This window comes from Danio rerio, chromosome 21 (genome assembly GCF_052040795.2).
Source record: "Danio rerio strain M-AB ecotype USA chromosome 21, GRCz13ab, whole genome shotgun sequence".
Taxonomy (NCBI): Eukaryota; Metazoa; Chordata; class Actinopteri; order Cypriniformes; family Danionidae; genus Danio; species Danio rerio.
In genome coordinates this window covers 23,052,916-23,078,095 of record NC_141041.1, presented here as the reverse complement: position 1 = coordinate 23,078,095, position 25,180 = coordinate 23,052,916, and the positions used below count along the sequence as shown (strand labels likewise).

At 37.5% G+C, this 25,180-nt stretch overlaps 7 protein-coding genes across 8 annotated transcripts in view; 1 reads left to right on the top strand and 6 right to left on the bottom strand.

Annotated features, from left to right (window-relative positions):
• LOC147838831 (odorant receptor 131-2-like) overlaps positions 1-25,180 on the top strand; it is a 1,093,102-nt gene that overhangs the window by 952,958 nt on the left and 114,964 nt on the right. The gene's annotated exons all lie outside the window — the stretch shown is intronic.
• The window catches only part of neu3.1 (sialidase 3 (membrane sialidase), tandem duplicate 1), a 156,403-nt gene that overhangs the window by 71,448 nt on the left and 59,775 nt on the right, over positions 1-25,180 (bottom strand). The gene's annotated exons all lie outside the window — the stretch shown is intronic.
• On the bottom strand, positions 410-1,342 carry or61b1 (odorant receptor, family 61, subfamily B, member 1). The gene is given in 1 exon segment (NM_001130814.1): positions 410-1,342. A coding segment is annotated over 1 exon segment (933 nt).
• or61c2 (odorant receptor, family 61, subfamily C, member 2) lies at positions 2,532-3,458 on the bottom strand. The gene is given in 1 exon segment (NM_001128403.1): positions 2,532-3,458. A coding segment is annotated over 1 exon segment (927 nt).
• On the bottom strand, positions 12,053-12,988 carry or61a1 (odorant receptor, family 61, subfamily A, member 1). Its single transcript, NM_001130805.1, is given in 1 exon segment — positions 12,053-12,988. A coding segment is annotated over 1 exon segment (936 nt).
• Positions 16,239-17,198, bottom strand: or62a3 (odorant receptor, family 62, subfamily A, member 3). Its single transcript, NM_001128412.1, is given in 1 exon segment — positions 16,239-17,198. A coding segment is annotated over 1 exon segment (960 nt).
• Positions 22,826-23,746, bottom strand: or62a1 (odorant receptor, family 62, subfamily A, member 1). Its single transcript, NM_001128402.1, is given in 1 exon segment — positions 22,826-23,746. A coding segment is annotated over 1 exon segment (921 nt).

The following is a 25,180-nucleotide window of genomic DNA, read 5'->3' as shown; positions in this document are numbered from 1 at the left end:
TAAACTGGTTTTGTTTTGGCTAGAGGCAGTAATCAAGCACATGGCAAAAGAAAATGACTTACCAATAATCTATTAAATATCATGGTTGTAATATAGGTTTCTTCCAGAAGATAGCATCATGATGGTATTGCTTTAATATTCATTTTCTTTGTTCAATTTCAGTGTTGGCGTTGATCACAACACCTTGTACAGCTCAGCTGTATTTATGATTACATACAGTATACTGTAATAATGCATAAAACACAGGCCTGGTTTGTTTTTATTGACATTATACATTAAGCAACAGTGTATGAAAACAGTTGTTTCAGCTGCTCGGAATAAAACATTTAATCACAGCCACTTTTATTAAAGTGTCACTGTGATGCATCATAAAAACAGTCAGCCTTAAATATTCTCTAACAGTGTACAGCTACAGTTCATTTAATCTTTGGCCTTTAAAAATATAAAATATTTTTGCTCTGATTGGACCTAACTTTATACCGTAAATTAGAGGGTTGACAAAAGGGGGAAGAGTTAAGTTTATTATAGACAAAAAAGTATATACTATACGAGACAGTGTTTCTACATTAAAATGTGTGCAAAGAGAATCAGATATACCACAGCTTGTGTTCAGAAAGGTAATCAAGTGTGGCATACATGTGCTGTAGAACTTCTCTCGACATACTTTAGATTTTCTACAAGCAAGAATTATTTTTAAATAGGAAAACAGAACAAAAACCAAAAGGACACTCATGCTAATGTAGAGAAATCCATTAAATATCCCTTGAAAAAAATCTTGTTTGCACGCAAGTTTCATCAAGGAAAGGTGTTCACAGAAAAGTTTGTTAATGTCATGTCTGCAAATAGGATACTTCAGAGTCAATGAGATTGCCATTAGACCCACAGAAGAAGAAAATACCCAAATGAAAAACAGCAGGCACAGCACTGTGAAAGGTGACATAATACTATGATAATGTAATGGTCTACATATGGCTATGTACCTATCAACAGCCATGACACTTAAACTTGTGAATTCACCAACTCCATAGACAATGATGACAAGATCTTGAACAATACATTCCTCAAGTGAAATCACATTTCTTTCTGTAAGTAAATATGCCAATGCCCTGGGATAAAACCCAGTGATTCCACATAGATCATTGATACACAGATTACACAAGAAAATGTACATGGGCTCATGCAGAGCTTTCTCAAATGCAATAATCATTATCATGGTGGCATTCAGAACAATAGTTACAAGATATACAAGAAGTGCAAAGGAAAAAAATAAGATCCTGCTGGTCCAGTCCCAGTCATTCAGAGCTGTGACAGTAAGAATGTGGGAAGAGGAGATGTTTTCCATTCCTTCTCCAAATCTGCTTCCGGATCAGTCCAGGCTGACACAAATAATCTAGTGTTTCTCTTATGTTCAGTTTTGTGTCTTGTGTTCTACTGTTGGAGGATTTATTAAAGGCAGAATATTGTAAAACATTCAAAATGACAAAAGCAAAAACTGTCTTGTCTTGAAGGGCTGTGAGGTTTAGAGAATGCCTCAGTCAGAACACCTCTTTAAGAGATCCACCCTTCACTCTGCTCTCGGCTGAATGAGAGAACTTTATATACAGTCAGATACGAAAAGCACTGTGATGATCTAATAGTCCTTTGATAATAATAAAATAATTATACAATTCAAAGATGACCTTGACAGTTTCTACTGGACTTTATTCTTGCAATAACATATCACCAACATTTTTTTTTGTAATTATTTGTGAACTAGCAGTTAATGAGTAAATATGGTTTTAAAATAAATTCTACTCTTTTAGTGTTTTAGTTATTAATAATCAGAAATCTCATCAATACAGTGATATTAAATTCTTCATACAATGCCTATATTCATTGTATGTAAACAACACCAGCTGGTTTTGAATTATTGTTATGTTTTCATGCAAAATCACATTTTTACTCTTAGTTTGATCAAGTTTATACTTAGACCTTATATAATAAGTATAAAGGATCAACTAAACAATATTTAAAACTTTGGATGTGTCACATTTGCTTTTGTTGTCTGCTTAATATTTATAATAGATTGTCTTATCATCATAATATAAATGATAAACACAATATTAAGCTGATTTTGTTTTGGCAAGAGGCAGTTAAATCGAGGTAGTTAAAAAAAACACTTGAAAAAAGAAAATGACTTGCCAATAATCTATTAAAGTCATAGATGTAAAATAGGTTTCTCCCAGAAGATGGCATCATGATGGTATTGCTTTAATATTTATTTTCTCTGTTGAATTTCAGTGGTGTCATTGCTCCCCCTGTACAGCTAAGCTGTATTTATGATTACCTACAGTATACTGTAATAATGCAAAAAACACACGTCTGGTTTGTTTTTATTGACATTATACATTATGTAACAATGTATGAAAACAGTTGTTTCAGCTGCTCAGAATAAAACATTTAATCACAGCCACTTTTAATAAAGTGGCACTATAATAAAAACAGTCAGCTTTCAATAGTCTCTAACACAGTATAAAGCATACAGATACAATTTATTTAATTTTTGGTCTTTGGAAAATATACAATATTTTTGCTCTAATTGGACCTAATTTTATACCATAAATTAGAGGATTGAGAAAAGGGGGAACAGTCAGGATTATTATAGACAAAAAAGTATATTCTACATGAGACAGTGTATCTATGTTAAATTTTGTGTATAGAGAATCAGAAAGACCACAGGTTGTGTTCAGGAAGGAAATCAAGTGTGGTATACATGTGCTGAAGAACTTCTCTCGACTTACTTTAGATTTTCTACAAGCAAGAATGATTTTTAAATAGGATAATAGAACAAAAACAAAAAGGAAACTCATAATGATAAAGATAAATCCATTAACAATTCCTTCAAAAATATCATGTTTGCATGCAAGATTCAACAAGGAAAGGTGTTCGCAGAAAAGTTTGTTAATGTTGTGTCTGCAAATAGGATACTTCAGAGTCAACGAGATTGCCATTAGACCCACAAAGCAAGAAAATACCCAAATAAAAGTCACCAGGCTCAGCACAGTGAAAGACGACATAATTCTATGATAATGTAATGGTCGACATATGGCTATGTACCTATCAACAGCCATTACACTTAAACTTGTGAATTCTCCAGTTGCATATATGACAATGACAAAACCTTGAACAATACATTCTTCATGAGAAATCACATTTCTTTCTGTAAGTAAATATGTCAGTGCCCTGGGATAAAACCCAGTGATTCCACATAGATCATTGATACACAGATTACACAGGAAAATGTACATGGGCTCATGGAGAGCTTTCTCAAATGCAATAATCATAATCAAGGTGGCATTCAGAATGATAGTTAGAAGGTATCCAGGAAGTGCAAAAGAAAAAAATAAGATCCTGCTGGTCCAGTCCCAGTCATTCAGAGCTGTGACAGTGAGAATGTGGGAAGAGGAGATGTTTTCCATTCCTTCTCCTCACAGAGAACACTTCTGAACACCTCTTTAAGGGTTCCACCCTTTGCTCGACTCACGGCAGAATGAGAGAACTTTATATACACTCAGATAAGCAAAACATCATGATGATCTAATAGTCCTTTGATAATTCAGGAATAGGTATACAATGCAAAAATTACCTTGGCTTTATAGATATTGAAATATTAATATTAAATTAAATCAGATCAAAGTTTTATGTAGTTCTATTTGAATGACTGTTTAAAACAATTGAAATCATTATAAACCGTATCACAGTGTTTAAAAATAAAACAATCAATTCATTCTGGAATAATTATTCTTTTCTTTAAAATATTTATTACATGGCTCTCTGGAATACTTGATTCTTATTGGTCAGTCATGACATTCCAATCATAATTTTTTTTTCCAATAACAACTGCTAAAACTAATTACACAGGCTCATTTGGGTACTAAAACTCATCTTGGTCATTAATAAATATCTCTATATATCCTTATCTGGCACACTGCTCTTCTTAATAGTTTGGTGCCATTTTAAAACATATTAGTAATAATAAGTAGGGTGTAGGCATCATCAAGCCATTTGTTAAGATTATTTACTTTTTCTTTCTGCAAGCTTTACATTTAATTAAAGAGTTAGTAAATTATTACATCTCAGATCAATGTTTTGTGTCTACTTGTTTACCTTTGTGGCCAGTGGCAAATTTAGGCATGGGCAATAGGGCTGATTGCCATATCTGCCAACATTTGTCCTCCACATTCCAGGAGACCTTCTACTGACGTTGCTACCATTGCCGCTAAAATCCTGCCTGCAAAATAATTAACAGCACAACTGGGTTGTATCGTACAGTGTTTCCTCTAGGATTTTTTCCAGCTGTGGCGGCAGGCCTTTTTTTACACAGATCTACCAACAACCTGTGGCGTTATTTCAATGACAAATGTCGTGAGCGCAGTATTAGAAGTCGAGATCGCATTTATGTAATAGCCTACAGCATGGGATCTCTTTGCTTGCGTGCCGATCTTCTTGTGCGCTCTCAAATAAACGCTGCTGAAATGAGATTTAGTACGTTTATGTCTCTAGCATTTATCAGAGTTGCTAGGAATATTTATGAATGTCTCTAATAGACCTACAGAGGGATAATAATGTGTCCTGAAGTAAAGTGAACGGCTATACGTCATGTTTGCTGGCCTCATGCATCATGCACCTGTCAGTCAGACAGTCATCACGTAATCTTAAGGGTTAAACAAACGACGCACAGCACTACTACGGTTACAGAAAAGTTTGCGCTGTTATAATTCACTTACTTTTTAATATGTTTTGGTGCAATTATTATCCGCTATTAAAAAAATGTAATGTTTTGAATGAGAAGCTGTAATGTAGCTGTGGCAGGATGAAATTTGGTGTGGTGCCCCACAAAAAAGTTTTGATGTTTGAATTTTTCATCAATTATGTCAGGTGATGAGCTTTATTTAAGATCTGACAACTTTACAAACAGGGACAATAAGTGCTTTTTCATAACTAGATTGAGTCATACAAATTAAATGCATTTATTGAGAGAAATAACAAATTGGAGGTGTGGCGACTTCTGGGAAAATGGGAGTGTTGGCAGGTATCATTACTTCGAACCGCATTTCGTTGCATTGTACTTGTACATGTGTAATGACAATGAAGTTGAGTCTAATCTAATCTACTTCACTATTTTATTAAATAATACATAGGAGTTCTCACACTTTTACTTCAGGTGCAGTTTTTTTCAGGAACACATGGAATTGCCAGGGGTATTCATAACCTTGCATATACAGAACATTCTTATGAGCTGATGTATCTGAAGATACATCATTGTTGGAAAGCATAACCTTGGTATTGCATAACTTATAGTTGTTGACTCTAAAAATCAACTTTTAATTTCTAATGGAAATCTGAAATGTTCTGGCTTGGCTAACAATATGTATTGTGAATTGGTGAAAAAGCACATGACAAGGCAGAACTGTGAGTGACACCCCATAGGGTAGATTTATTTACAATCATGCAATAAAACAGGTATGTAAAGTACAAGTGCTTTGGGTGTTCTCCTTCCTTTCTTCTTCAGGTTGCAGTGTCCAGTGCTTTCCTCCTCGGATCAAGCGACCACAATGTATCAACTGGGGAAAATAGAGAATCAGGTAAGCATTTGTAAAGGAGTTGTGGCTCACCTCTTGGGTCTCTTAGACTCTTTTTTTATAGGGTGGGCGATTGGCCCTTAGTGATGATCCCCGGGTGTTTCAATTGTGTTGGCAGAACGAAGCTAATCTGTATATGAGATACACCTCACCCTTGGTTATTTGGGAGAGGACAGTCCCCAATCCCCTGTTGGAAGCATCCAGCGTACCATTTCTGGTTACCCCATTCTGGTCCCATTTGTCAGAGGGACAGCTATAGAAAAAGGTATATCAGTCCAGGCTTGTAAAGTTCGAACAACACCCTCCTGTATTTCTTCCATGCCTCCAAGTGGATTACCACGCCATTGAGGTAGGTTGCGACCTACACTTGATAGGGTCTCGGCATCAAGTATTAGCATTAGCATGTCCATGAGTTTCTGGAAGGTGGCTGGAGCCTGATGGAGGCCTAATGGAAGGGTCCGGTTTTGCCAGTGTCCATTGGGGGTCGAGAAAGCAGTCTTGGGTTTTATAGTTTCAGAGAGGGGGACTTGCCAATAACATTTGATATGGTCGAGTGTGGTGATTTACTAGGCCCTTCCCAGGCACAACAGGAGCTCACTCTGGGTATGGGATATTTGTCAAAATCAGAGAATTTATTGAGCCTCTGGTAATCATCACTGAACCATTCATTTTCAGGACTAGGACAATCAGTCTAAACCATGGACTCCGAGATGGTTAAATCATCCCCAGCTTGGGCATCTTTTGGAATTCCTCCTCTATAGCCTGTCAATGGGTCTCTGGGACTCGATAGGACTGATGTCTGATGATGACTCCAGGGGGCGTTTGGATGTCATGTTGGAGGAGGTTGGTGTGGCCAGGGGTCACTGGGAATACATTGTAAGAATTGAAATATTACAAATATTCTGATATCTTTGACAATTCAAAACATGAGCTGAAGACAGGGCCAATGGACTCCACAACCCACCAGGGGGGAATGCGTGAAAAACCAGTTCCTGCTGCATTTGCATCTGACTATGCTGAGACTCAGCTTCATCCCCCCAACTCACACATATGGTCATTTCAATGTTTGAATGTTCTAGAATTAACCAAACTGACTTTAACCATCATGTTTGATATTAATTGAAATGTCTCAGTGCGATTGGTACAATGGTCTCATCCTCTCAGAAATAGACATAATCAAAACAATAAATATATAACTTCAGGCATCTTTTGAACCACTGTGAAGGGTGTGACTTTTATATACACACACCCCCTTCCTTGAGGGAATTCTTGGATTATTTAAGGTAAGGCCTAAGAAAGACTCAGGGCGATTCTGCCTAACCAGATCAGCCCATAACATGGCTTGTTCCATGTTATGTATATTTCAAAGTCAGGAATGCATCTTTTTCATCTTGGAGTTATCTTTGATAATTTGATGTTTTGTATTGATCGTTTATGAATTGACTGATTGAATTGGCATAATACATTTACCTCATTAATAAATTGTTGTGTTTTGAATTATTCAAACCTCGTGTTATTATCACTGATAAATGTTGTTGTCCATAGCACTACAAGCCACTGTACAGGTTAGTAACGGACTAAAACATGTTAGACGGAGCAGCGTGGCACGCTAAACAATGTTGTTAGAGATCCGACTAGCAAATTGGCATTATTTCATGTATACGTAGACTGCAAAAGGCCAACTATGGGTCTTCTAAATTGAGTAAGTAGGGTTCTGCCTTTTTAGGAGAGTGGTTAATCGCCTCTGTTTAATGACCAAGACTGACAAGCTTGTATTAAGAGATTGTATACCCGGCCGGTGCAAGACTCGAGATGCTATCGGAATCTGAGTAAATGAGAATAAGGTATAATAACAAATCAAAAGAATATTCAATCATAATCTAAAATAATGTGAAAGGAAACAAAATAATCTTCTCAATGTTTTATAATTGGAGTCAGATAAAACGAGGATAAACATATTAATATTCTAATAAACCATCTCATACTAAAATTGGAGTCAGATATGAGTTAAGTTTAATATAAATCAACATTGTGCACTGGAAAGACCGAACATGCTGTGAACCTTCATCCACCATTGGATACCGTCATTGGACCAACTGGCTGGACCCTACAACATTCTGTAACTAACAACTAGTTTCTCAGCTCTGACTTCTGGGTGGCGGACAGCTCTGGGTAGGTGTCCGCCACCATAGATTCGGTGAGTGTAAGGTAGCTACCTGGTCTTAGATCCCTGCCCACCACTTTAGGAGGTTCACATGGTAAGATTTGACTGTCTTCTTCCTGGTTGCTTTACTTGGTAGTTTACAGTTCCAACGATGTAAGGGCCTTGTCATGTCGCCAGGAACTTACAAGCAGCATTTGTAACCATTGCCATAACCTTAATTCCCTGCTGGTATCCCTGTAGTTGGGATTCTCCTGGTTGTAGTGCCGTTGCTGAGATTGTTGGGCCTTCACCAGGTGCTCCTGGACAAATAGCATGACGCGGTCAATCCTTTCCCTCATCTCTCGCACATGCTTGACCACCGTTTGATGAGCTGCCGACTGCTGGTTCTTGGCTCCCACATGGAGGAGACCTCTTGGTTGGCACCCAAAAAAGAGCTTGAAGAGGTAAATTCTTTTGAGGCTTGGGGAACTTCCCTTTTCCAGAAGAGAACTTACGGAAGGAGTAGGTCTTTTTTGTAAATCTTTCTTGCCTCCAGGCTGGGCTGATAAAACCGGTCTCGATCATTTCAATTCGTGTTTTGGCCCCCAAATGACCTAGCAGAGAACGGGAGTAAGCCAACTCCAGGATCACCTCTTTCTTCATTTTTGAGTGACACAGTAAAGCAGGCTGTTCTACACTATAAAATGTGGGAGAGGATGGGGAGCAGAATAAACATCTTTGACCTCTATCTGGTGTATTTGCACCCTGCAGTGTTTTAGATGATCGTCCTCCTTCTGCTCCTTACCTAAAGAGCACCCTCCCATGACCTGTTGGAACATATCCTTGGACAGATTAGAATTATGGGAGGGAGGCTCATGATCTCTCCTATTATTTGATGTCAGAAGGGCCAGCTGATGTTCCTCCCCCTACGACTGTCTCTGACGACAGCATCCATGTGGATTGGTAGGCTGCAAGGCAAGCACCATTGATCTTTTCAGTCTCGACCAGTCACATCCCAACAAGACGGTAAATCTTTTAGAAACCCTGCCTCCACCTGCTAGGACTCCCATTCTGATGTTCATCCTTCGAGTAAGCACATAGTGAGTATCGCCATGAACACACATTATTGGGATTGATCATTTTCTGATTACCAGGGGGCATCGAATTCTCTTGTGTATCAGACTGACTGCACTTCTTTAGTCCAGAAGGGCACGGTGGTTTTGTCCATCAAGCTCTATGTTTACGTCTGGGGCTTCTCGGGGTGCCTCCTGATGGACGATGCCAACCGTTTCCTGACTAAAGAAGATGGTGTATCCTAGGGAATGGACTCGTTGTAGGGCAATAACAGTGTCGGCCTATCTACTGGTCTCTGGGTGCCCTCTAGAACGTGTAGCTCCTGGATCACCAAGCAAGGAAATGGCTGCGCTCTCTCCCTGGTGTCCTGTTGATAAGCCATATCCGCCGGCTCGATGGCATCCACCTGCTCTTACACCGTCATCTGTTTTCTCATGCTGACCGCCTGCTACATGTAGCATGGGAGGGCTCTAAGGAACCGGTTGATTACCATTCACTCAGCTTCCCGACTCATGGTAGGTGACTTATCCAACAGCCAATGCTGCATGAGCCTCACCTTTTCTCCTGCTTAAACCCGGGGAGGCTGGCGACAAACAAGTTGCTGGGGCCCACACAAGTTAAAAATTTTTTTTTACCTCTTCATAGTTTTCTACTGATGCTGTGGGTATTGAAAAGTACTCTCTTTTTGCCTCGCCAGTCAACAGGGGTGCCAACGCTTTTACCCAGAACTCCTTCTCCCATCCTTTAGTGGTCGCTATAACCTCAAACATATTCAAGTATTCTTTATCATCATCACATGCAGTAATTTTGGTAGTATCCTACTTGCATGTTCTCTTTTTGGCCCTGTCGGTCAACAGTGTTTGAAGAACTGCTGCTTGTGGATGCTAAGATCCATGAGTTGTAGGATCTCCTTCATCTTTTCTTGGGGAGGAGCACACCTGTGAATGAAAAACGGATATGAGAAATCTAAGATGGCATTGTAAACAAACAGTGTGAACGGTAAAGCTGCATTTATCGGTCTACTTCACCGGGATCTTCTTTCGCAATCTCTACCACTATGAGGCAGAACTGTGAGTGAAACCCTGGAGGGTAGATTTATTTATTGAATTTTGCAATAAAACAGGTGAGAGTGCTCAGGTGCATTGGATGTCCTCCCTTTCCTCTCCAGGTCGTGGTGTCCAGTGCTTTCCTCTTTAGGTCAAGGGGTTACAGCGTATCATCTGAGGAAAATGGAGAAACAAGTAAGCATTAATGTAATGAAGTCATGGCTCATCTACTGGGTCTCTGAGCCTTTCTTTTATGGGGTGGCTTGATTAATATCAGCCTTGACAGATTGGCTAGTGATGTTCCCCAGGTATTTCTGTTGTGTTGACAGGGCGACGCTGATCTCCATAAAGGATACTGATCACAGTATGAACATACCTGCCAACACTCCTGTTTTTCTCGGGAGTTTCCTGTATTTCAGACCCATCTCCCATTTTGTTCTGTCTCCCAGAAAACTCCTGGAATTTTACCCTTCCTCCTCAGTCTTCAGTTTGTGTAACAAACCCCCTTCCACCCCCCATCCCCGCACATCTACCCCCTCCCCCCGGCTCTTTAGTTTGTGTTCTTAGCCAGTTAAATAAAGAAAGACTAATCCAGAAAAAAGTTTAAAGCCCTTTACATTTTATTCTACATCAGCATAATTGCCAAATGTGTGCAAACACACAAGGATTTTTTGTGGTTTACATAAGCTCAGGGTAAATATTGACACAGGAGGTCAAAAATAACATTTAAATAAGTGAAAAATAAAGTAAAAGTACAATTATATACACACACAACAGGTAAGCATTGAACATGTCACAATTTTATTTATTTATTTTTTTGAAACGGGCGAGGCAGTGGCGCAATAGGTAGTGCTGTCGCCTCACAGCAAGAAGGTCGATGGGTCGCTGGTTCGAACCTCAGCTCAGTTGGCGTTTCTGTGTGGAGTTTGCATGTTCTCCCTGCCTTCGCGTGGGTTTCCTCCGGGTGCTCCGGTTTCCCCCACAGTCCAAAGACATGCGATACAGGTGAATTGGGTAGGCAAAACTTGCTGGATAAGTTGGCAATTCATTCCGCTGTGGTGACCCTGGATTAATAAAGGGACTAAGCCGACAAGAAAATGAATGAATGAATGAATTTTTGAAACAGCTTATATTCATTTACACTTCTGAGGGCCAGGGTTGCTGATTAACTACTGAGAGATTCCAACTGCTGTTTGCGCTTTGCATGCCTTTTTTACACCTCCCTTTCTCCATGTATTCAATACTTTTTTGTTGCACCATTTCATTTTATTACACAACTAAATTTACAAAGTTACTATTTTTTTCTTTGTAAATATGAACATTGGTTGTTTTCAAAATGGGACACACCACCAATATATTATAAGAAAAATGTTGACATATTCAATACTTGCAGTATTTACCCACTGTTACCCATATACAGTACTTCCAGATGACTTATTTGCAAATATGTGCATTGTTGACTGTTTTAACTGTATAAATAATAACAGAAATAAAATGTTTTACAAAATAAGTGGCCTTTTTAGCTTACAGAAATTATGATAGTACTGTAATGTTTAAATGTTTCTACAGATGTGTTAGTTATTCACGTTGGATGTGGCCTGAGGATGATATGTCCCCAGCAGATAATAGGAGATAATTTTTGATCTAAAAGATTTTTAAACAAATAAATCATTTGACATTTCATTCAAAATTGAACAGCCAGTCAGCACAATGCTCTCAAAATCGGTGAGATATAATGAATTTTCTGTTAAGTCTGGCCACATTCTTGACCATTTTCAAGCATTTTGTGACAAAACTTTAATAAAGTGAGTTAAATGCACAGACAGTCTTTTCTAAAGAGTTGGTGGCCGTGTTTTCCTATATCTGATGTCGTACATTTCATGTACAGTAATTGATCAACAACTTGGTACATATCTAAATCACTAGAAAGGGCTAATACATATAGAACTAGTCTTTTGATGACTAAATTACATACAGTGGCATTTTTATATATATATATATATATATATATATATATATATATATATATATATATATATATATATATATATATATATATATATATATATCGAATCATGTTTGTAAATGTAAATGCAGTTTGAACACAGACTAATAGTAAGTAATGGATGCACCTTTTTTCCTGCAAAACGTTTGTGAAAAAGCAATGCTTAATCAATATGTTTTGGTCTAAAGCTTTGGAATACATGTTTTGCTTTAGTTCTAATAGGCGTTAAAACTATTCCATATATTACAGGATTAATCAAAGGTGGAATGATCATAAAGGTAACAGACAAAAAGTTCTTAAACTCTTGAGACAAACTGCTTATTCCAAACAGCTCGTATAAGGTACTAAATAGTGACCAGAAGACGTAATTCAAAAAGGCTATCAGATGTGGCAAGCATGTGCTTATAAATTTCTTGTGGTTTTGAACAGAGTGCTTACAAGCAACCAGTATATTTATATAAGACAAAAACACGAACCATACCAGAGCATTAACAGCACATGTTAATATTCCATTGAACACAAACTGAGCAGTGTCCACGCCGCAGACGAGTCTCTCCAGAACCCAGGTTTCACAGTACAGTTTGCTTATTTTTTTTATGCAGATGGGAAATCTAAGTGTCATAAGTATAAGCAGTATTGCAGTGCAGCAGGGAAACATCCAAATGAAAGTCAATAGCCTCCAAACAGTGACAGTTGTCATGATATTATGATAGTATAATGGTCTACAGATTGCTAAGTATCTATCGAACGCCATCACGCTTAGATTAGTAAACTCACCAATTGCATAAGTAAAGATGGCAAAGCTTTGAATGGCACATTCTTTCAGAGAGATTACATTGCTTTCACTGAGTAAATAATACAGCAGGGGTGGATAAAATCCTGTGGCTCCATATAATCCATTCATACATAAGTTGCACAGAAAAATATACATAGGCTGGTGTAGAACTTTCTCCAGAACAATTATCAAAATCAAGAGTGTGTTGACAAAAATGGTGAGAAAGTAACCTGGCAGGGCAAAGGAAAAAATTGTGATCCTGCTGGATCTGCTGCCATTCAGAGCGGTGAGAGAGAACATGGAGAAAGAGGAATTGTTGTCCATTCCACTTGACAGACTAATGAAGACCAGACACTAATCCAAAAAGAAGGGAAAATTCATATTATAACCAGCATTGTCACATTTTCTTATTATTATATTTACAGTCAAATATGCAGAAGAGAGAATATTCAAAAGCTGTCTAACTGAACTGAGAGGTTTGTACCTGAAACACTAAACGGGAGTGTTAAAATGTTGATGTGCTCTGGAAAGTCCTACAGTATAATAAAAATGGTTCCTACAGTATATTGTTCTGTACTCTGAGGGAGATTGCCGGATAAATGTGGCTGAATCGCTTGTACATGTTATTTTTATAGCACAGGGTCAGAGGATGGGATGGGTTTATCAGTCCTTTGAAAGTTGCAAGTATTGATATTGATAATAACTTTTAATGTACTATACGTGACTTTTTTAGGAAAAAAAGTTTTTTATAAAAATATTTCCCAAATTTACATGACAACAGTAAACCCATAATATGCTCTATTGACCCAAAGTGACAGGTTTTTAACAATGACAGCTTTGATGTGTGCAGACAGTAGTAATTTCTGAGACATCACTGATGTTGTGCATTTAAAATTTCAATCAGCAACCAAATAGATGGAAAAGTCATGTCTTTGGGTTAATCTTGATGGCATGGAGCTTGGCTGCATATTAATACTGCCTTCAAACGCCTTAGAATTAGAATTTATGTACAAATTGACTGCCCTGCTGGTTAACATTAATATAATAATAACGACCTAAGCATTCTAAACTTGCAATCTGTTTCCTGGGCATGAAATTACTGAAAGGGATTTTAAAAGTTTATCAAATTACTAATTTTCCTTAATTTATCAGCGGACATCACAGCAGAATTATGCAGCGGATGCCCTTTAAGCCACTACCCAGCATTGGGAAACACCACTCATTCACACACAAACTCATTGTCACACACACATACACTATGACCAATTTTAGTTTACCCAATGCACTTATACTGAATAAGTATTGGGCTGTAGTGTAAACCAGAGCACCTGGAAGAAACAGACGGGGAGAACATGCAAACTCTTCTCAGAAAGACCTCCTGGACTTGAACCAGCAATGTTCTTGCTATAGAGTGCTTATCACTGAGCCATTGTGCCACCTATTTAACAATTTATCATTTGGATAACTTTAAGATTGTACAAAATATACTTTCATTCAGTGCTGCCTCAGACTGCATTGGCGGAAGTAGAAGGGGGAAGACAAGAATAAAAATTCAAGGCCAGTTGAGGTTATAAAATAAAATAAAAGCAATGATAAAGAGAAAATCTATCTACTTTTTTTGGAATGTTTGGAATGGGATACATGTGAAATTCAGATGTGGATGTTGTGTAGATGATAATACAATTATTACAAATTTTATAAGAAAAGCCTAAACCTGAATACATTAACATTCACACTGTACGTAATGTAATGTTATAAACATATAATGTTTACAAATTGCTTATATACAGTTGAAGTCAAAATTATTAGCCCTCCTGTGATTTTATTATTTATTTTTAAATATTTTCCAAATTATGAAAAACAGAGCAAGTGATTTTCACAATTTTTTTAATAATATTTTTTTCTTCTGGAAAAAATCGTATTTCTTTTATTTAGGCTACAATAAAAGCAGTTTTTAATTTTAAAGGTCAATATTATTTGACTATTATTTGCCTTCTTAAGCAATTTTTTTTTTCAGATAATCTACAAAACAAACCATCGTTATACAATTACTTGCCTAATTAGCCTAACAAATCTTGTTAACCTAATTAACCTAGTTAAGCCTTTGCACTTTAAATTGAAAGCAATCTATCAAACTCCATCATGCTTAGATTAGTAAACTCTCCAATTGCATAAGTCATTCATTATCTTTTTTGCTTAGTCCTTTCACAATCTGAGGTCGCCACAATGGAATGAAACACCAATTTATCCAGCATGTGTTTTACGCAGCGGATGCCCTTCCAGCTGCAACCCATTACTGGGGAACACTCATACACTTTCATTCAAACAGATACAAATTAGCTTACCCAATTCACCTGTACAGCATGTCTTTGGACTTGTGGAGGAAACCAGAGCACCCAGAGGAAACCCACGCTAACGCGGGGAGAACATGCAAACTCCACACAGAAATGCCAACTGTGAGGTGACAGCACTACCTACTGTGCCAATGCTTCACCCCCCAATTGCATAAGTGAAAATTGCAAAGCTTTGAATGGCACATTCTTTCAGAGAGATTACATTGCTTTTACTGAGTATCTAAAGTTAATAAAATAATTATTAAAATAAACATTTTTATCCATTTCTCAGTGAATAGGCTATTTATTTTGGTGCATTTAAACAAAACAGATTTAATAAACAGATATTCATTCATTCATTCATTTTCTTTTCAGCTTAGTTTCCACAGCGGAATGAACCACCAACTTATCCAGCTTATGTTTTACACAGTGGATGCCCTTCCAGCCGTAATCCATCACTTGGAAACACCATACACTACAGGCAATTTAGTTCACCCAGTTTACCTATAGCACATGTCTTTGGACTTAGGGAGAAACCGTAGCACCCGGATGAAAACTGGAGGAAAATATTTTTCTATAACATAAATTTGGGTGTACTAGATTTTGGATCATTATGGTAAGTTTTTTTATTTGGGGCAACGCGATATTGCAGCAGGTAGTGTTGTCACCTTACAGTAAGAAGGTTGCTGGTTCGAGCCTCGGCTGGGTCAGTTGGCATTTCTGTGTGGAGTTTGCATGTTCTCCCTGCGTTTGCGTGGGTTTCCTCCGAGTGCTCCGGTTTCACCCACAAGTGATGAGTTACAGCTGGAAGGGCATCCACCGCATAAAACATATGCTGGATAAGTTGGCGGTTCATTCCGCTGTGGCCACCCCAGATTAATAAAGCGATTAAGCCGAAAAGAAAATGAATGAATGAATGAATGAAAGCTCCAGATTTGGCTTCAGTACTGACTAATTTAATGTATATACACAAATATAATATTTTATAACTTCCTATTAAAAATATTAAATTAAAAGATAGATTTGTGTGGGGCGTACTTATATATGCTGAACAGTGTGTGTATGTATATGACAACATTAGGCTGAGTATTTATTAGAATCCCAACTTTTTATTATTATTAATAAAATTTGTACATACATCACACTAGAAAACATTATTTTTTAAAATTACAAACTTTCTCACAGTTTGTTGTATTTTAGTTTTAAATCTAAATAAGCATTTCAACCCCCATGCATTGCATTTAATGCATAATAAATTTGTGGACTTTTTCCAAAATGTTTACTTTTGCTGCCCCACATGAAGTAAAAACTCTTTTGCGCACTGCTCGAATATTTAACCCATACATTAGAGGATTAAACAGAGGTGGAACAATCACCAGCTCTAAAGCTAAAAAATGCCGCAAACTCTCTGGAATGTCTTTTGAACCATATCTATTGTACATAAAATCAAAAAGAAAAGCAAAAGTAAAATTAATCAGTGAAAATATGTGTGGCAGACATGTTTGCCAGAATTTCTTTCTGTTTTCTAAAGATGCTTTACATGCAGCGACCAGTTTAATGTAGGAAAATATAATAAGAACTACAAAGCTAAAAAATATTACAGCGATACCATATCCAAAGACGTTATTAACAAAAGATGATACACAAGACAGTTTTACAATCGACCAGTTGTCACAATATAACTTGTCAATGTGATATTTACAAAAAGCCCTCAAATTTGACAACAGGACTGATGCAACTGAGAAGCTGGTGGGAACAATCCATGAGAACAGAATTAATTTCACACAGGTATTTTTGGTTAGACTGGAATGATAATCTAGAGGTTTACATATGGCTACATATCTATCGTAAGACATCACTGTTAATATTGTGATCTCAGACAGTAAAGAACTGTAGATAACATAGGTTTGCAGAGCACACATGTGAGAGGAAATCACGTATGAATCCAATATTAAATCAGACAGAATTTTAGGGTAGAATCCTGTTGCTCCATAAACACCATTTATACACAGATGACATAAGAAGATGTACATTGGTTCATGAAGAACTTTCTCCATGATGATGACCATAACAAGACAAATATTAATAGACAATATTAGGAGATATAAGACAAGAAAACAAATAAAATATATATGTCTATATAGTTTAGTTTCTTTTGGCACCATAAGTGTCAGTATCACAGGATAAGACATGTTATCCATTATAATATTTTGGCCACAGTTCTTCAGATCACATGAAATAAGCATACATTATGCAGTACAACCTAGATTACTGTAACAGAACAATAAGACTTTTATTAGTTAGTAAAACATAAACCAAGCATTTCAATCATCATTTCAGCCACAGTCAGAAAAATGACAATAAACAGTGCATCCACAGGAGTGTGCGAGAAACTGGTGAGATCTTGCTTGGTTTTATAGCTTGTGGTTTCTCATTAGGGAAATCTCTAAGAAATATTCTTGGGATTAATTATTCACTCATCAACAACATTTTGTAACGAGCTTGTTTAAAATAAAGGTTACACTTTATTTTATAGTGCAATTCTTGCTATCAACAAACCATTGTCTTGATTTTTAGTTCAATGAAGAACTAATATGCTGCTTAACAGTAGTAAGGAAGGTAGTACGTTGTTGGGTTTGGGTATTAAATAGGATTAGGGATGTAAAATAAGTTACTTTATATTAAAATTACTTGTAAACAGCCAATATCTTAATAATCAGGTTATACGCAGGTAGTTAATATTGGGAATTGGTATTTAAACTAATCTGGTACATATTCAAGGATTGGACAATGAAACTGAAACAGTGGCCAATTTAGTGTTGGAGGTTTCAAGGCTGAATTTGACTAGCCTGCTGGCCAATCTTCATTGATTGCACAATTCACCAGTTAGCAGAGTGTGAAGGCTTAATTAGGAGAGGAATAACATTTTTGCTAAAAATATTGCAATGCACACAACATTATGGGTGACTTATCAAAAAAGAACTAATTGTGGGTGTGTGTCTCGCTGGCATATCTGTGACCAAGACAGAGAGCCTTTTTGATGTATCAAGAGCCACGGTATCCAGGGTAATGTCAGCATACTACCAAGAAGGACAAACCACATCCCAAGAAAAATCTGTCTGAAAGGGATGCCTGGGTCTAACTCACATTGTATCCAAAAACATAAAATCACTGCTGCACAACTCACTGCAGAATTAAAGGTGCACCTCAAATCTCCTGTTTCCACTAAAACTGTTTGTTGAGAGCTCTACATGGTCAATATAGATGGCAGGGCTGCTATAGACAAATTTCTGGTTACTCATGCCAATGCCAAATGTCGGTTTCAATGGTGCCAGTAGAGAAAATTTTGGGCTGATGAGTCCACCTTTTTTGTCTGTCTTTCCCACATCTGGGAGAGTTACAGTGTGGAGAAGCCCCAAAGAAGAGTACCACTCAAACTGTTGCATGCCCAAAGTGACACATAGGGGTAGATCAGTAATGTATTGGCCTGCAATATCCAGGGTCCAATACTTGTGCTAGATGGGTGCATCACTGCCGAGGAGTCCTGTACAGTCGGGAGTACCATCTGCACCCATTGGTTCAAACATTGTATCCTGAAAGTTGGGCCATGTATCAGGATGATAATGCACCAATGCACACAGCAAGACTGTGTGACAGAGTGGTTTGATGAACATGAAAGTGAAGTTGAACATCTCCCTAGGCTTGCACAGTCACCAGAACCAAATATTATTGAGCCACTTTGGGGTGATTTGGAGGAGCGATTCTGGAATTGTTTTCTTACAACAACATCTTGTAGTGACCTGACCACTATTCCAACACAATCTCATGGCAATTTGTAACTTTTTTGATTTAGTGGTTAATTTGTATTATTTTGTATGATCTCATTCATGTAATTTAAGATGATTTGCTTATTCCTCAGTGACAGAGTGTCACGCCTCCTTTTTAAAATCATACATTTTTGTATGACAGTACTCATATGAAGTAGTCAAAAAAAACTGATAAAATGTAAAATAGTCAAGTTTCCTTCTGAGATCAGGCAGACTAATCTGCAAGAAGAATAGCTCAAAATCCTTCTGGTCACTGTGCATGTCTTGTTTCTATCATTCTCAAGATAAATTAATGCTGTGCTGTTGTAATGTGACAGTGACGCTGGACAAAGGGAATGTGGATCCAAACGTTGGGTTTGATGAACAGACATGGTCAGGCAAGCAACAGTCAACATTAAAGGAGCAAACAGATGTATACGGGTAATTCCAGAGTCGTAGTCATATAACAGGCAGATGGTCAAAAGACAAGCAGCAGACTGGGTAAAACAAACAAAACAAGTTCACAATCACGGAAGGCAAGGATTGGAAACGCGATGGAATGTGTTTGTGTGCTGTATAAATAGCCCAGTAATCAGTTAATAAGTGGCTTCAGCTGTGAGTGTTTGCAATCAGACAGGATCTAAGCCAGGGGTGTGAGTGGTGCTTGACTCAAACTTGTAGTTCTTTTGCTGGCAAATTTGTAGTTCTTAAGCGATCTGCATGGGCTAGATTGCTGATGACTGTGACAGAGCCCCCTCTCCAAGAGCGGCTTCCAGACACTCCCACTGCAGTCCAGGAGGAAGGTGATGAGGAAGTGGAACAGGGGGTGGGACCGAGGGCCAGGACCATGCAGCGGAGATGTACCTGGAGCCTGGACCTGCAGAGAGCCTGGTGTGTGGACTTGCAGTAAATCTGGGAGCTCAGGTTCAGCAGGCACTGGCAGTTCATCAAACCCCAGTGGGTCAGGAGGCTTAGGTTCAGAAGGCACTGGCAGTTTATTTAACCCCAGAGGGTCAGGAGACTTTGGTTTAGGAGTCACTGGAAGTTTGTATAACACCAGTGGGTAAGAGGGCTTTGATTTAGGAAGCACTGGCAGTTCATATAACCCCAGTAAGTCAGGGGGCTTTGGTTCAGGAAGCATTAAAAAGTCACACGGCTCTGACAAGTCACACAGCTCTGGCAGCCATTTGTGGGACTCTGGTGGCGGCTCTGGCCTTTTGTTTGACTCAGGTGGCGGCACTGGCCATTCAGGGAATTCAGGAGGATCTGGCGCCTCTGGCTATTCATGGACTTCAGGAGGATCTGGCACCCCTGGCCAATCAAGAGGATCTGGCACGCCTGGCCACTTAAGTGGATCTGGCACCTCTCGCCATTAAGGGAATTCAGGTGCATGGTGCACCTGGCCATCCCGGGAATTCGAGAGGATCTGGCACCCCTGACCATTTGGGAAGTTCAAGAGGATCTGGCGCCCCTGGCCATTCGTGGAATTCGAGAGGATCTAGAGCCTGCCATTAAGGAGATTCAAGAGAATCTGGCGTCTGCCATTCAGGGATTTCAGGAGGATCTGGTGCCGGGGACTCAGGAAAGGGATCTGACAACTCTAAAAGACCTGGCAGTGATGGTGGATCTGGCAGCTCTGGCAGTTATGGAGGATCTGGCAGTGACGGATCTGGCAGTGACGGAGTTGGCGGTGGCAACTCTGGCAGTAACAGCTGTGGCAGTGGTAGCAGCTCTGGCAACTCTTGCTCAGGTGATGGCATTTTAGGAACAGGAACTTGGACTGGAACTATGACAGGAACAAACTTGGAACAGGAATCTTGTGAGCTGGTGGCAGACTGGCGGTGACCATATTGTGAGTTGGAGGGCTGGTTGTGGCCACTTGGGTCAGGCATAACTTGGCATACCAACGGGGGGCATTTGAGAAGAACACCATTAAGCCCAGTGTTACAGTGGTGTCTGCCCCCACCCCTAAAATTTAGGGATGTCCTCCCCCTTGTCTACGGTGAAAGGGGACCCCGACAAACTTAAAGCCAGTTCAATATAATATTCTAATGTCTCACGGGGTTTGTGCAGTCGCATTGTGGAGTATGATGGTTAAGACGGCCCATGGTCAGGTATGATTGTCAGGCAAGCAACAGTCAACACAGAAGCAAACAGATGTATATGTATATAGGCAATTTCTAGAGTCGTGGTCATATAACTGGCGGATGGTCAAAAGGCACGCAGCAGACAGGGTAAAGCAAACAAAACAAAGCAAGGTTCAAAAGCACGGAAGTCAAGGAAAGGAAAACGCGTTGTAATGTTCACTATACAGTTTAACAAGACTCAGCAACTTCTGTGTGTTTGTGTGCTGTATAAATAGTTCAGTAATCAGTTCATGAGCGGCTTCAGCTGTGAGTGTTTGCAATCAGGTAGGATCTAGGCCAGGTGTGTGAGTGGTTCATGACTGGATCTTGTAGTTCTTTTACTGGCAGATTTGTAGTTCTCAAGCGATCTGCATGGGCTAGATCGCTGGTGACTGTCACAGTTAGTCACAAACGGAGGCCCTACACCAGGGGTCACCAACCCTGTTCCTGGAGAGCTAACTTCCTGCAGAATTCAGTCCCAACCCTGATCAAACACACCTGAACCAATTAATAGTACCTAAAGCAGCACTTGATAATTACAAACAGGTGTGTTTGGTCAGGGTTGCAACTGAAATGTGCAGGAAGGTAGCTCTCCAGGAACAGGGTTGGTGACCCCTGCCCTACACCATACTAATGAATTATTGTGGTCTTAAACCAGGCGTTTCAGTTTCTTTGTCCATCCAATGTTGTATTTCATTAAACTTGACCTTCATTCAAATTCTCCCAAGATTTAGGTCTAATATACATCACAGCTCTTTCCAAAATATCACATAATGGAAGCAAAATTAACCATGCAAATTTTCTTTAATTATGAAGTATTGTAATGTTTTGTGGTTTAGATGATTGAAAAATAAATACAGTTCATTTTCTTATATTTAATGTTACTTTAGACATTACTGAGTTGTGGGAGCATCTATTTCATTTACCTTGGTTGTATATGTTGTCAAACTTATGAACAACATACTAATTTTAATAATAAATGATTAATTATATCTTTTAACATTTTAAATTTTATATTGATGCTTACAGTATGTCATGGAATTCAAAGAGAGAATGTTGACTTAAAAATAAAGATCACATTTTCAAAGACTGTTCTAAATTAAATTGAGTAAAATATTCTTTAATTTAAAAAAAATAAAAAAACATATTTAACATGAGGAGTTGAGGAAATAAATATTTTGCAGAAATTTGCAACAATGATGTAATGACTCAAAAGACTCAGACATTTGGTCTCTGAACAGGATACAAAAAGATCATATTCTGTTATTGTACACTACCAATCAAAAGTTTGGAATCAGTATGATTTTTTAAAATATTTTAAAATAAGCTCATCCTGCTCACCAAGGCTGCATTTATTTAATCAAAAATGCAGTAAAAAAAATTAAATTGTGAAATGTTATTGCCATATAAAATAACTGTTCAAAAGTAGTTTATCATTTAATTTCATTATTTATTCTAGTGATTTTAATGATGGATTTTCAGCTTCATTACTCCAGTTTTCAGTCACATGATCCTTCTGAAATCACTGTAAAATTAATTTATATTATTATTATTAGTATTATTATTATTAATGGTAATAGTAATAAAAGCAATAATGAGTGGAGTTATAATTTCATTTGAAACTATATACAATAGTAATAAATAAATACCTAATAAATAAGCATTTTACACTTTTTGACATTTAAAATATGCCATGCACCTTTATAAACACAATAGTTTTCTTAAAGAAAAAAAAAAAAACACCCCAAACTTTTGACTGGTCGTGTATGTATGAGTGTTGCTACTTTATTAGTAATATGCTTTTTCTTTTCCTTTATTACAGTTTTATATAAAATCATGAATTATTAAGACAGGTTTAACATCTGTTTTTACAACATTTTAGAACATGTGAAACAATTATCTTCCTGCATTACATGAAGTAAAAGCTAATTTACGTAGTACTCTTATATTTAACCCATAGATTAGAGGATTAAACAGAGGTGGGACAATCACTAGCTCTAAAGCTAAAAAATGGCGTAAACTCTCTGGCACGTCTTTTGCACCATATCTGCTATACATGAAATCAAAAGTTATAGCAATGCAGAAATTAATCAGTGAGAATATATGTGGCAGACAAGTTTGCCAGAATTTTTTTCTGTTTTCTAAAGATGCTTTACAAGCTGCAACCAACTTAATATAGGAAAAAATTATAAAAACCGCAAAGCTAATAGAAACAACACCAATAATGTATCCATAGACATCATTAACAAAAGATGATGCACAAGACAGTTTTACAACTGACCAGTTGTCACAGTATAATTTGTCTATGTGATAAGTACAAAAATGCCTCACATTTGATAACAAGGTGCCAATGAAAACAGAAAAAGTGGGTGCAATTCTTGAGAACAGAATTAATTTTACACAAGTATTTTTGGTTAATCTTGTATGATAGTCTAAAGGTTTACAAATGGCAACATATCTGTCATAAGACATCACTGTTAAAATTGTGAACTCACACAGTAAAGAACTGTAAATAATAAAGATCTGCAGAGCACACATGTGAGAGGAAATCACATATGAATCCAATATTAAATCAGACAGAAATTTAGGGTAAAATCCTGTTGCTCCATAAACACCATTTATACACAGATGACATAAGAAGATGTACATTGGTTCATGAAGAACTTTCTCCATAACTATGACCACAACAAGACGAATATTAATGGACAATATAAGCAGATATAAGACAAGGAAACAAATAAAATATACATGCCTATAAGATTTAGAATCTTTAGGGATAATAAGAGTTAATATCACAGGATAAGACATGTTATCCATTATGGTTTGAATAACATAAACTCACAATCCCCCACCACACACACACACACACACACACACACACACACACACACACACACAAATCAAAATAAAATAAAAATATAAAATGAAATGTTAATCAGCATTCTGATAATCATAAGCCAGTTATGTCTGATTAGGCTTCATTATGCATTGCTGTGTGAATCTCTCTCTCTCTCAAAAAAAAGACGGATCTAGAACTGGTTGCTCCAAGTCAGATCTTTTATCATTAGCGATATCCCTAGAAGACCTCATAAGATCTCTTGGGTTTAAGTGTTCACTTGTAAAAAATACTGGACAATCCTCTGATTTTGTTTATTCATACACAAATATTGCTTAACAGTTAATTAATCAGTTAATTTAAAAACATGAAAATCGTTTAATTTATACTATGTAGAATGACAGATTTAAAGTAAAGTGGAACTGAATAGATTTATAAATTACATGTTCAAATCTTTTTTGCATCCTTACAGGTTTTTTTCCCAGAACATATGACTCTAAACTGTAATGTAAATGAATCACAGTGTAATGGAGAGATCACAAGAGTTATTTATACTGTTAAAGTCTTTTTGTTAAAGACTATTGGACTCTCATTCTCAAGCATGGGTTAAGTGTTAGAAAAATATTTGTGTCCAAAAAGTGTGCTTTTGGATGTTAGAGAAAGAAATAGTTTAGCCAGAGTTTATTTAACACTTTCAAAAAAATAGTTTTAAATAGTCCAGTTGACTGTTTTTGTGAGTTATTTAGAATGCATCACTCGAATAATTTCATGGTTTATGACATGACATACAGCAGCTCCATGTGCTGCAATGGAGATTAAGGCTGATGGATTTGCAACACATAAATTCAACACTTTTCTAAACTATATGAAAGTAAGTTGCTGTTTATCTGGGAGAAGATCAGGGTAAATGTTCTAACTAGTAAACAATGTGTATCTGTTGTAAATAACACAGATTGTTACACATTGAGCATTATTGCTTCCATAGACCAGCAATGCCGGCAGATTTGTTATTTCCCTGTTTTAATTACAGCAAAATCAGATGTACATAGTCACTATAGTGGAAGCCACCACACTTGTGCACTGTTGTTTCAGTAGATCCTCCCATGACAAACTGCAGACCCAATCCCTAATCCCATCAATAGTGTTTTCAATAGCACCAATTGACCCACCGACCCACTTCCCTGAACCTTACTGTCAGTTTTAAAAAGCAATCCAGAAAAAGAATAGCCCTTGCCTGATTTTTACCACGTTTTCATATTTTACCTCACTCTCAACATGTTATTTACTTTTTTGCTTTATTTTTGGGTTCTGTTATTGTTTTATTGCTTTCTGGAACCATTCTTTGCCTCTCTGCATATCAAGTCCGCAGATGTACATGGTGAGCAAACTGGACAAACTGGTAACAGCAGGAAAGC